The 11,550-nt window shown below is 45.8% G+C and overlaps 1 protein-coding gene across 2 annotated transcripts in view; it reads left to right on the forward strand.

Annotated features, from left to right (window-relative positions):
• The window catches only part of MFGE8 (milk fat globule EGF and factor V/VIII domain containing), a 30,469-nt gene extending 19,540 nt beyond the window's left edge, over positions 1-10,929 (forward strand). The window contains exons 7-10 of one of the 2 annotated variants that reach the window (XM_081839099.1): positions 956-1,100; positions 4,868-5,070; positions 8,632-8,787; positions 9,224-10,929. In XM_081839099.1, coding sequence (XP_081695225.1) covers positions 956-1,100; positions 4,868-5,070; positions 8,632-8,787; positions 9,224-9,367 — 648 coding nt within the window. In that variant the 3' untranslated portion in view covers positions 9,368-10,929. The remainder of the gene's footprint in view (positions 1-955; positions 1,101-4,867; positions 5,071-8,631; positions 8,788-9,223) is intronic. The other variant, XM_081839100.1, reaches the window with a different exon arrangement.
• The last annotated feature ends 621 nt before the right edge of the window (positions 10,930-11,550 follow it).

An 11,550-nucleotide genomic window follows, 5' to 3' on the forward strand; every position in this document is an offset into this window, starting at 1 on the left:
GTTTGAGTTGGTATCCCGCAAGACAACAGAGGTTTAGGACCAGAGTTTTCCTTCTCCTATATATTGGCTCCCTCTGTTATTCCTGCAAGCTCCAAACTCCTCTATAGTAGAAGTAGAAAGAACATAGGGAGCTGCCTTAAACTGAGTCGGACCATTGACACATCTAAAGGTAAAGGTAAAGGACTCCTGGACGGTTAAGTCCAGTCAAAGGCGACTATGGGGTTGCAGCGCTCATCTTGCTTTCAGGCCGAGGGAGCCTGCGTTTGTCCACAGACAGCTTTCCGGGTCATGTGGCCAGCAGGACTAAACTGCTTCCGGTGCAATGGAACACTGTGACGGAAACTAGAATGCATGGAAATGCTGTTTATCTTCCCGACGCAGCGGTACCTATTTATCTAATTGTGCTGGCGTGCTTTCGAACTACTAGGTTGGCAGGAACTGGGACAGAGCAACGGGAGCTCACCCCGTTGCGGGGATTTGAACCGCTGACCTTATGATCAGCAAGCACAAGAGGCTCAGTGGTTTAGACCACAGTGTCACCTGCATCCCTTGATACATCTAGCTCTGTATTGTCTGCACCGACTGGCAACACCATCTGGGTGTAAGGCCAATGCCACTGAGCTACAGATTCTAACCATTCTGCCATGCTGCCTTTTCGAAATAGCTGCCTAAGAAGATGTCCCCTTTAGAGAGCAGATGTAACTCTAGACGAGGGTTATCATCCTGGTCCCCACCATCCACTAGTGGGCATTTCAGGATTCTAGGTGGGCGGTAGGGGGTTCTATGGCACAAGCTGAATCCTCCTTCCATCGAGCACTGGTGGGTGGTAAGGAAATTTTACCATCAAGAAAGATGGTGGGCGGTAGCTATAAAAAGGTTGAATATCCTTGCTCTAGACCATCAACTCTGTTCCTAAGGTCTCATCCTTTCACCGTTGCCCTCTCTCCTCTGGCAGGTGTACACCGGCAACTCAGACTATGAAGACATGGTGACCAACCTCTTCAATCCTCCGGTTACGGCCCAGTACCTCCGCATTTACCCTGTGATCTGCCGTAGAGCCTGCACTCTGCGCTTCGAGCTGGTTGGCTGCGAAATGAATGGTAAATGCTTCCCATTGGTCTAAGGCCACTGGCACCGTACGTTTAAAGCACTGCGATGGCTTCCCCCAAAGGATTCTGGGAACCAGGAGTGGTTTAACAGCCAGTCCCTCTTCCCAGGGAATTATGGGAATCGTTTCTCTGTGAGGGGAATAGGGGTCTCCAAATAAATCAGCACCCACAACAAACCACAGCTCCCAAAATTCTTTGAGGGAAGCTATGACTGTTTTGAGTAGTCACATAGTACTTTAAACGCATAGTGCGAATGTGGCCTAAATGTCTTTGGTGGTGGTGGACTTTCTTGCATGGATAATCAGAGGGCAGCAGCACCCTGGAGAATTTGACTTCACCATCCTTGCCTGCATGTTGGAATTCTTTTTCCTTAATCTGGTTTGGGTAAGCCAAAATGTCGATGTAGGTCTAGGGATGGGGGTATAGGTCAATGTTGGTTTCTCTCAGTTTCTCAGTTTTCCAGTTCTAAGTTCAGTTCTCCACATTTGCACATCACTTTGTGAACTTTGTTTTTTTTTTTTTAATAAAAGGTCCTCATGAAAATTCATTGGCTTTTCATTGTGAAGTTCCCCCAATATGTACATTTTTGCACAGCCATCTCTTCTAGTACAATGCATTTTGGTATGTTATTTTCACTAATATATTTTCACCCTTTACCCTGACATATATATGTTTTGCTACGTTACTTGGCTGTGGAGAACTGCATTTCAAAATCTGGAAAAATGCAAACTTTCCAAGGATAGCTGTATGTTTGGTTTGCGCACATTAAAATGTGAACCGAATTGAATTTCACCCACGTCCCCTAAGCAGGTCACCCAAATTGCCCTGGGGGAATTCAGCAGGGTTGAAGCAGTTGCCTTTGCTGACCTCTAATTTCCAAAATCTGTTGGCACTTAACTGTGAAAACTGGGACTCTCAGATTGGCCACTTGGGTACTGTGGATAATTGCCAGCGCTGTCTGCTCTGTAAAGAAACGTTTAACATTTCTGTGCAGAGGCAGCCCAGATTTTGCACTAAAAAAGGCCTAATTTACTACCTGTTTTTGCATGACTTCTTGCTGTTTGTATCATATTTTTAATCTGGCTTTGTTTGGGCCACGGAGAGGGGAACTGAGAATCTTTCTCCAAGCTGCTGGGAAGCTAAGAAAAGGCTAGACTTGATATGCAGTCCTCACTTCTGAGCTTTAAATATGCATCTGGCAGGGGTTTGATGCATTGCTCCGCCTCCTCCTCTTTATGGGACAAGCTCTCTGGGATAGCTCAGTTGGTAGAGCATGAGACTTTTAATCTCAGGGTTGTGGGTTTGAGTCCCGTGTTGAGCAAAAATATTCGTGCATTGCAGGGGGTTGGACCAGATGATCCTTGTGATCCCTTCCAACCACAGGAATCTCAACCATTGGGCTTTGCTCAAAATAGTCATTTCCAGTTTGATCTTGGAAGCGGCCCCTTGGTGAGGACTGGCCTGGTAGGACTAGGCTTTCTTTGGCTTCCCTAACAGTGATGGAGTCCTGGTTGTTGGGTCCTGTTGTCCAGGGCAGGGGGCCTCCCTATTGCAGTGGTGCTGTCAGGGCAGGACTTATGGGCAAACGCCTGGGGTCCCCACAATAGAATGAGCTCCCCAATCCAGGAGGGTTGGCTTATCTAGGGGTGCCATATGTCCGGGAATTGAACTGTCAAAATGGCGTCTGGGTGGATTTTTACCAAGTCAGCAAAATGTCCTGGAAAACCCAGATGTATGAGATTACGCTAGTAGGACTGCAAGAAGTTCTGTAAGGAGGAATATTTGAAATATTGCAAGAAAGACTATGAGGAGAATTGTTAGTTAATGATAATTAAGAGTAATAGAGAAATTAAGAAATGCAGAATAAGTGAGAAAGAATGGAAAATCATCAGAGGTGTTGACGGAAGTCTAAAATATTGTATAAGATAAGTTATGTTAAATGAATGTTAGAAATGATATGTTAAAAAAACCCAATGAAAATGTATATATATAAGAAATGAAAATGTATATATATAAGAAAACCCGGATGTATGGCAACTGGAGCGATTTTTAAAGAAAAATCCCTTTAAAAATCCCCCAAAAGCTCCAAAACTCTTTTTTGGGGGGGACATGTTCCCAGAGAAAGGTCATCAACTTCGCCCGCCCGCCAACAACTTTGTTTGGATTTTCACTTTTGGGAATATAGCTTAATGCATTTCCAGAATAGATGAAGTAACACATATTAGCATTTTCAAGTGGCAGGCTGAAGCCCAAAGTCTAAAATGGCTCGACTTGCACCACTGCCCACATCCAGACTTTGGGGCTCTTTCTGTTTCTTCCTCCTCCTCTGCATCCATAATTACAATCGTACCTTGGTTACTGAATGCCTTGGTACTCGTATGTTTCGGTTCCTGAACGATCGAAAACCAGGAGTGTGTGTTCTGGTTTTCGAACGATTTTCAGAAGCTGAACGTCCAGCATGGCTTCCGATTGGCTGCAGGACGATCTTGCCGCCAATCAGAAGCCGTGCCTTGGTTTTTGAATGGTTCCGGGAGTCAAATGGGCTCCCGGAAGGCATTCTTTTTGAAAACCAAGGTACGACTATACAGTGACACCCTCTGGTGGTGCTCAGAATTATAGGCCAACTGACTGTTTTTCCTGCTTCTTACTGTCACAGCTCTGTTGTAGCATTGTAAATTTGCTTGGTGCTTTGCTGAGCAGTGTCACGAAACCCAGACTGGCCCCTGCCCTGAGGACCTTACAGCTGAAATGTTGGTGGAGGGTGACAGAACTCAGTATTGCTCACTGACTGGCAATACCTCTCCTGGGTCTTTCCGAGTCCTTCCTGGACATGCCAGAGATTGAACACGGAACCTTTTGCATGCAATGCAGATGTTCTTAACAATGAGCCACAGCTCTTCCCATCCTCCACATTAACCCATGACTTAAAAAAATATCATTTAATCACAAAACGCCAATTAAATATCTTTGCTCTGAGTATGCATCTCAAATATTTTATCCTACAACAGCATTTGGGTGTGTGTTGTGACTTGAGAAGCGTATCACAGAATTCAGAGAAGTGGGAAATCTGAAGGATAATTATTGAGGAATATCCACTGGTGAAATTGGAATGGAATTACACCATTATTGGGTAAAAACCAGGGTGGCTAACCTTTGATGCTCTAGATATTCCTGGACTGCAGCTCCTGTCATTCCCTGGCCATTGGGGCAACAGGAGGTGTCATCCAGCAACACTTGAAAGATTACATGTTAGATGCCCAGCTCTTGCACCCTCAAAGTGACATGTAAATATTTGTGGACATCATTGGGATTCCATCTTTTGGGTTGGCTTACCCCTGTCCCCCATGCCTTTGTATTTCCATCTGTGCTTTGGTTTTTTGTTTTTAAAACAGTTTCCAGATAGCTGCAAGACTTGCTTTTAGTGAGATCCCTAATGGTGGACAAGTTGGTTTGAAGCATCAATCAGCTCTTCACCACTGCTGATGTTCAGAGCACAGGGATGCAGGTTGCAGAATTCTGCCTTAGAACCTTCCCCAGAATCTTCTCAACACATAGGAGTTTCTGTGGCAGGCATGTTTCTATGTGGGGGATCTAGGCCGATGGGTCAACATGGAAAGTTTTGAAAGCTGCTGCTTTGGGGAAAAATGTGTTTGTGTGTTTCTGTCTGTCTGATGGTGCTTAATTTTGTTTTCTTTTGAGCATCTGTTGCTTCCGGTCTCTTCCCTTTCACTGTGTCTGTGTAAACCGTTGTGTTACAGTGTATTTCAACATGGCAGGTTGCTCGGAGCCGCTGGGCATGAAATCCCACTTCATCAGCGACCAGCAGATCACAGCCTCCAGCGTTTACAAGACATGGGGCATCGACGCATTCACTTGGCACCCGCACTATGCCCGCCTGGACAGGACGGGCAAGACCAACGCTTGGGCTGCCCTCCGCAACAAACAGGACGAGTGGCTTCAGGTAAGGCCTTGCTGCTCCCACCCGAAGGGCAGTGCAAGGGTGAAGACTGGGCACTTTAATGTGTGGCATAAGAGGAGCCTGCCAGTGGCCCATCTAGCTCATCACTCTGCCCTCACAGTGGCCGACCAGATTCCTGAAACAACCTGGAAGCTGGGAATGAGCACAACAGCATCCTGCTCACCTGTGATTCCCAGCACCTTATATTCAGTGCCTGGAAGATTACTATTATGGCTAGTAGCCATTGATAGACTTGTGCTCCATGAATTTGTCCAATCCTCTTTTAAAGCCATCTATGTGGATGGCGATCATTGCCTCTTGCAGCAGTGAGTTGCACAGTTTAAGTATGCCACATGAAGAAGTACTGTCTGAAGAATTGTGTGTGTGTGCGTGCGCGCACACACACACACGCAGCGCGAGAGAGCGAGCACTTTATTGCAGTCCATAGACCCAAAATACACAGTACAGTGATGGTATATACAGTCATACCTCATGTTACGTTTGCGTCATGTTATGTTTTTGCTTCATGTTATGTTTGTGCGTGCATGCGCCAAATTGCGCTTCACGCATGCGCACAAGCGCCAAATCGTGCCACGCACCTGCACACACACAGTGCTTCAGGTTGCAGGCTTTTCATGTTGTGAATGGGCCTCTGGAATGGATCCTGTTCGCAACCAGAGGTACCACTGTATCGACCGCTGTTGAGGTGTAAGAGCAGCCTTTCTAGTCCACAAAGGTGCTTTAGCTCGTACATACTGGTTTCTAATTCTTACTGCCTCTGGGAGAAATTTTGCTACGGCTAGTGTAATGGTATCCGTCTTATCCTTGAGGAGAACCTCAACGTAAAAGGAGTCAGCCGTTGTAGAGTGTTCTGTTAATATTGGTTTGATTAGATGCTTTCTAATCTGTTTATACAAACAAGAGTGTAGAAAAATGTGTTTCATACATTCAACGTCCTGGGAACATGGGCACAGCCTGTCTCGGTATGGGAGGCCAGCTAATTGAAGAATTCCTTTCTTTTACTTGTTCTGAATCTCCCACTGGTGCTCGCGGTAGGCAAAGGGCCCAGATCCAAGTGGTTTTACCTTTGCCCCCCGGCTTCCCCCACCAAAGACCCACAGTTTAGTGATAAATTTTGCTGTTTTGTTTTCTAATTTTCATGTTTCTATTCTGCATTTTATTTTGTGACCCGCCTTGAGATCCTACGTTGAAGGACAGCATATAAATCTAATCAATAAATAAATGAAAATAAAATGGCAAATAGCAGAAAACTTGACTGCTGTTTGCTCTGAATCAACGTTTTCCTGGGGGAAATCAGCAGAGTTAATGCGCAAGCCAAGGGTCTCCAAAGTAGTTCCTTTTTATCAGTCCTGAATCTCCCACTGAATCTCCCAACCCTTTGTGGGAAATATTTTTCTCTCCCCATTCTCTCCATGCCAGCCATAATTTCATAAACATAGCATGTCACCTCTTCCTCCACCTTTTCCTCTCAGTGAAACGGTCCCAAACGCTGCAACCTTGCCTCCATGCCCTTGATTGTTTGGTTTCCCCTTTTTCTGAACTTCCCCAACTTTTCAGTATCCTTTTTGAGGTGAGGCAGCCAGAACTGAACACAAAATTCCAAATGCGGTTGGCACCATTTAAGGTGAACTTTTATAAGAGGGCATAGGGGGCTAGGAATTTGTGCCCTAAACTTCTCCCAGCAGCTGTGCACATCCTTATCATGTGGTGGAGGGCTATTGAGATTCACAAGGGCAGAGGACCCTTCCAGACTGCCGTTATTCTGCAGGGGTCTGCATGTGTTCAATGCCATACTGACAAATTTAGGTTCTGCACTGAAAGTCGATATGGAACTTTTGCACAACAAACCTGTTTATTATCTCCCCACCCACCACCAAAATCAATTTTTTGTGTGTGATGTGGATGGGAAAATGTGCAGTAATTAACGTTTGCTTGACGTTAGCACCATCAAACCCCCTGCAAACAAATTGAAGGAATCCTTAATAAACAGAATATCGCACAACCTCCGTACAAACTTTGCTGCATTCAAATTGGGTTGGAGGCTCCAAAAACAGTTTGCGTGGAAGTGACCTTAATCCATAAAAAAAGCAAGTGAGTTAATGGTAATCCAACTTCTTTCTTTTTCACTTCAAATAAATGAAAATTGCTGCGAGCCAGGATTATTCACTTCCAGAAGTAGCTTATCTCAAAACGGGAAGCAATTTAGACTCAAGTGCCTGCTCCAAAGGTTGTTATCTTCTCTTGCTTCCACCCTCCTCGTCCCATTTAGTCAGAGGCCAATGTGTAGCTGCCTGTATCTTGTCTGTAGCTGATCCTTGCTACTAGTGATGTTGATTATTTTCACATCCCTAGCAGCACATATCCCAGTGCTCTCAATGAAAATTAGGGGCGGAAGTTCCTGTTTCTCTGGCAAGAAACTCTCCCTAAACAGACATCTAAAAACTAACACGGGGATAATCCACACTTACCTTTTGCCCTGCACTTTCTAGAGACAGGTCTGAGTGCTTTACCCCAGCGCTTTCCCCAGGAAAATCTGCTCTCTTAACATTGACTCAGAACAAACAGCAATTTTGGTTTTCCGTGGATAGCAGTTTGCTCTGATCAGCAGCAAAGAACAGGTTTTTGCAGGGAAGGCAGAGTCAAAGGGGGGGGGAGCACTTGGATATATGGTGCTTTAAAATGCATAACTGTGCCAGGAATGTGGTGTGGGAATGTTATATAACCCTTTGTGGGAAAGTTGTGGATAGTAGGAGATGATATATTGATTAAATGCTATTCTTCCTTACTCATGCTAGTGAGTTAGTAGCAGAGTACATTCCTTTGTATATTGCAGGAAGCTAGTTGCAGATTTGTTTGAATATCTTTAGTTAAGTAATCCAATCTGGCATGCCCAGATTACAGTATATTCCTGGTAAGACCCCTTTGATTCCCCCCAAAAAGAATAAAGACACAAGAGTCTTCCTTATAAGTAATGAAAAGTTTACTCACATTCAGTTCACAGTATGATCCTGAAGGCAGGCTTTAGCTTGTAGTTACAGAAGTGAGTTTGAGTTCATCCCATATGGGAATGAGCCCATGTGTTGCTGGCTGAGAGCCAGCAGACAGCAAAATACATCAGTATCAGAAGAGAGCAGCAAAAGAGGAGGATGGCTGAGTGACTGGCCCTTTTACAGGGTCTCAAAGGATTACGCCCATCTATCTAGTCACACACAGAGGATGCTCCAAACCAGGTGGGACAGGAAGTCCTCCTGTCTGGAGTAACATCCCCCTGTGTGTCCACTCTGGGCAAACAGGAAGTGTTTTATTTTACTGCTACAGTGATGTCACATCCCACACATGGCACAAAAGGAAGTCTTGATGAGCCCTCAGTTGTATGCAAACTTGCCCCCAGGTTTGGATGCTTTTCCTGCAAATCTTCTGAGTCTTAATAGAACTTGTGTGTTGGGGTTAAAAGGTTTCCAGGGAAGGTGGCCTCACCTGAGTCCGGGCCCCTCTTTTCTTCTTCATCTTCACAAATTAAACGCCATCCTTGTTTCCCTACAGATTGATCTTGGGGCCGAGAAGAAGGTGACAGGGATCATTACACAAGGAGCTCGTGACTTTGGGCACATTCAGTATGTTGCTGCCTACAAAGTGGCCTATAGTGATGATGGGAAGTCCTGGACTCTTTACAAGGATAGCAGGACAAACGCCACCAAGGTAGGCTTGGGGAATTTTGCTTCCTCTGTAATCGAGAAACCACTCCCATCCTCAGTGAGGAATAGGAGAGAAATTCAATTCAGTTTGCATTTATCAAATCTGCGCTCTCCAGAACAAGATGAGAATCTAAAAAACAGCCACCCTTCAAAATCTGCACTTATCCGAAATTTGCGACGCACTTCCCCGACATTTTTCAGGGCTTAAAAATGAATACTTTAGTGAAAATAAACATAGAATGCAGCATTATATCAGGAGAAATTGCTTGCAACAAAGGGTACATTAGCCAAGTGTGTGTGTATTAAAAGAGAAATTCACACTAAAATGCTGAAGGATCAAGAAAGGGTAACCCTTGCTTACAGCCCTGCGAGGTCGGCCGGCCTCCTTCCTTCCCGCTCTTGTTTTTTCTAACCGTACTTCTTTCTCCTCACCGGCACAGATATTCCAAGGCAACTACGACAACAACTCGCACAAGAAGAATGTGTTTGACGTTCCCTTCTACACCCGCTTTGTGCGCATCCTCCCCGAATCCTGGCACAACCGCATCACCTTGCGAGTGGAGCTTCTGGGCTGTGATGAGTAGCCCCCTCACCCCTGACCATGGAGGCTGTGAAGCAGAGAGCCAGACTGACTTCCCCACCCACTTTGTCTCCTGCCCCCTGCATCCCCTGGACCTGTGGCGCTTTCTGTTCCCAAATCCACTACTCCTAGTTCCAATTTATAAAAAATCCTATGCCCTGTGTCAGGCACTGGGAACACCATTTTTTTGTAGAGCTAGCAGCTATCAGGGTCCGGGGGCCTTGTTACCTCCTTGACCCTCTGCTTGTCTTCTATCTCCTCCTCACTTTTTGCTTTCGAAGAATGATTGACAAGCTGGCTCCTTCAGGGATTGGCTTACTTTGTTTGCATCACCACGGCCCCCTCTTGCGGGTCCCTTGCACTGCACTTTAAGAGCCACTGTTGAGCGTCTGGGCTCTTGCTTTTGTAAGCCCTACCCCATGCATGGTTGATTCCCTCCTGGCGACATCGTTGCGCACACAAACCAGTTGAAACAGTCCTTGTCCTCTCCAGAGAGCCCTGGAAACTGTGGTTCAAGGTGTGGGGCGACTGTAACGGAAAATGCTTAACAGCCTCCTGGAGCCACATTTCCCAGGATTCTTGGGAGGAAACAATGGCTGGTCTAAGACACAAGTTTAATAGCCTAGGTACGATGTAGGTCACAGGCAGTGTTGTATATATACTCCCTTGGATTATCATTATTTTTCAAAACATGATCAGAACTTCAGACCAAAAAAACCCAGGGTTTCAAAGTTCTAAGTTTTTGCAAGATAAGTTGAAGTTTAGCGTAATTTATTCTGCTTTCACAAGTCACAGAGAAGCCCATAATGCCCCTACTTCCTGGAAACAGAGGTCTCTGCTCCTCTCGGCTCCTCACATGTAACCACGCGGTTGCCCACACTTTTCCAAGTTCATTTTCAAAGCCTTGAGGACTATCAGCTTGCTTTTGCTCCTCCGGCAATGGAAGTCACTGCATGAAATCCACATAGCGCTGCTCCCAGTTTACCTGTTCCCTTGATAAACTTTTCTCAGGATGCTAAAAGATTGGAGACTGGGTGAACTCACAAATTTGTAAAGTATTCCTTAAACTTTGCTGGGGCTGTTTTGGCAGTAGTCTAACCTTCCCCCAACCCTCCACTTTTTGCATACTGAAAAAGACACAGCACTGTTGTTGTTGTTGCTGTTGTTTGTTAAACCCACTAGGCCCCTCTCCTTGCGACTAATGCAACAGCTTCCCCTAATTGCTTCTCTCTTTTGGAGACCACGCTTGGCAGAGGCCCTGTGAAGAAGCGAGGCTCTGAGAAGCTGTGTCAAGGAAGGAAGGACAGCGTTTTAAAATGAAAACAAATGTGGAATGTCCCTTTTGGAAGGGGTCTGTGGTGGCGGTTGGGGGAACACATGGCTTTCGGTAAGACAAACCTAATAAGAGGGGCTTCAAGTAGGGCCACCGTCTGGGATCTGGAAGCAATTAACCCAGAGCACAGTTTTTTTTTAAGCCATAGGAAATTCTGAGGGTATCCGCTATGGCTTCTCAGCAAGACACAGTCCCTAAGTAAAGACTCTCAGTATTAAAACAAACTTTAAGAACGCTTGCTTTTTGATGTCTCTTTCAAGGCATGGAATCCCAGGCAGAACCAATGGATGGGGGAGAGGGAGGCGGAGTTTGGGGTGAGAGATAATACTGTAAGTTCCTGGCCTACTGTACAGAAGAAAGAGATGGACAATGAAAGTTGTCTTCAGGTGGCCAATGCTGTTAAGTCAGCAGTGGAGAACCTTGGCCCTGGGAGCCCGAATAGGCCCCTCCAAGCCTTTCTGTCTGGCCCGTGAGACACCCCCACATCAAGCCCCTCACCGGCCCTGTTCTCCCTCCTTACGTATATTTGCCTGGCTGGAAAATGTCCTTGCACTTGGATGATGATTCTTTCCTAGTGGGAGGAGGGAGAGGAGTGTATGAATGTGTGTAGAAAGTAGCCCAGGTGCTCTAATACGCAGCCTAAGGGCCACACGGAGTCCTCAAGGCCAATTGACAGGGAGGTCTTCCAGCTTCATGCTTCTGGTGCTATATTAGTGCAAGCATAACGACATCCAGTGCTTGGAAAGAGTTGACAGCCAATCAGAAAGGAGCCCAAATCTGAAGATGCCCTGCTGCAAGATAAGGCAGATCCCAATGAGCTGAACTAACTCTTCACATGAAGCAGATGCACTGGG

The sequence above is a fragment of the Podarcis erhardii genome (genome assembly GCF_964252035.2).
Source record: "Podarcis erhardii genome assembly, chromosome: 14".
NCBI lineage: Eukaryota > Metazoa > Chordata > Lepidosauria > Squamata > Lacertidae > Podarcis > Podarcis erhardii.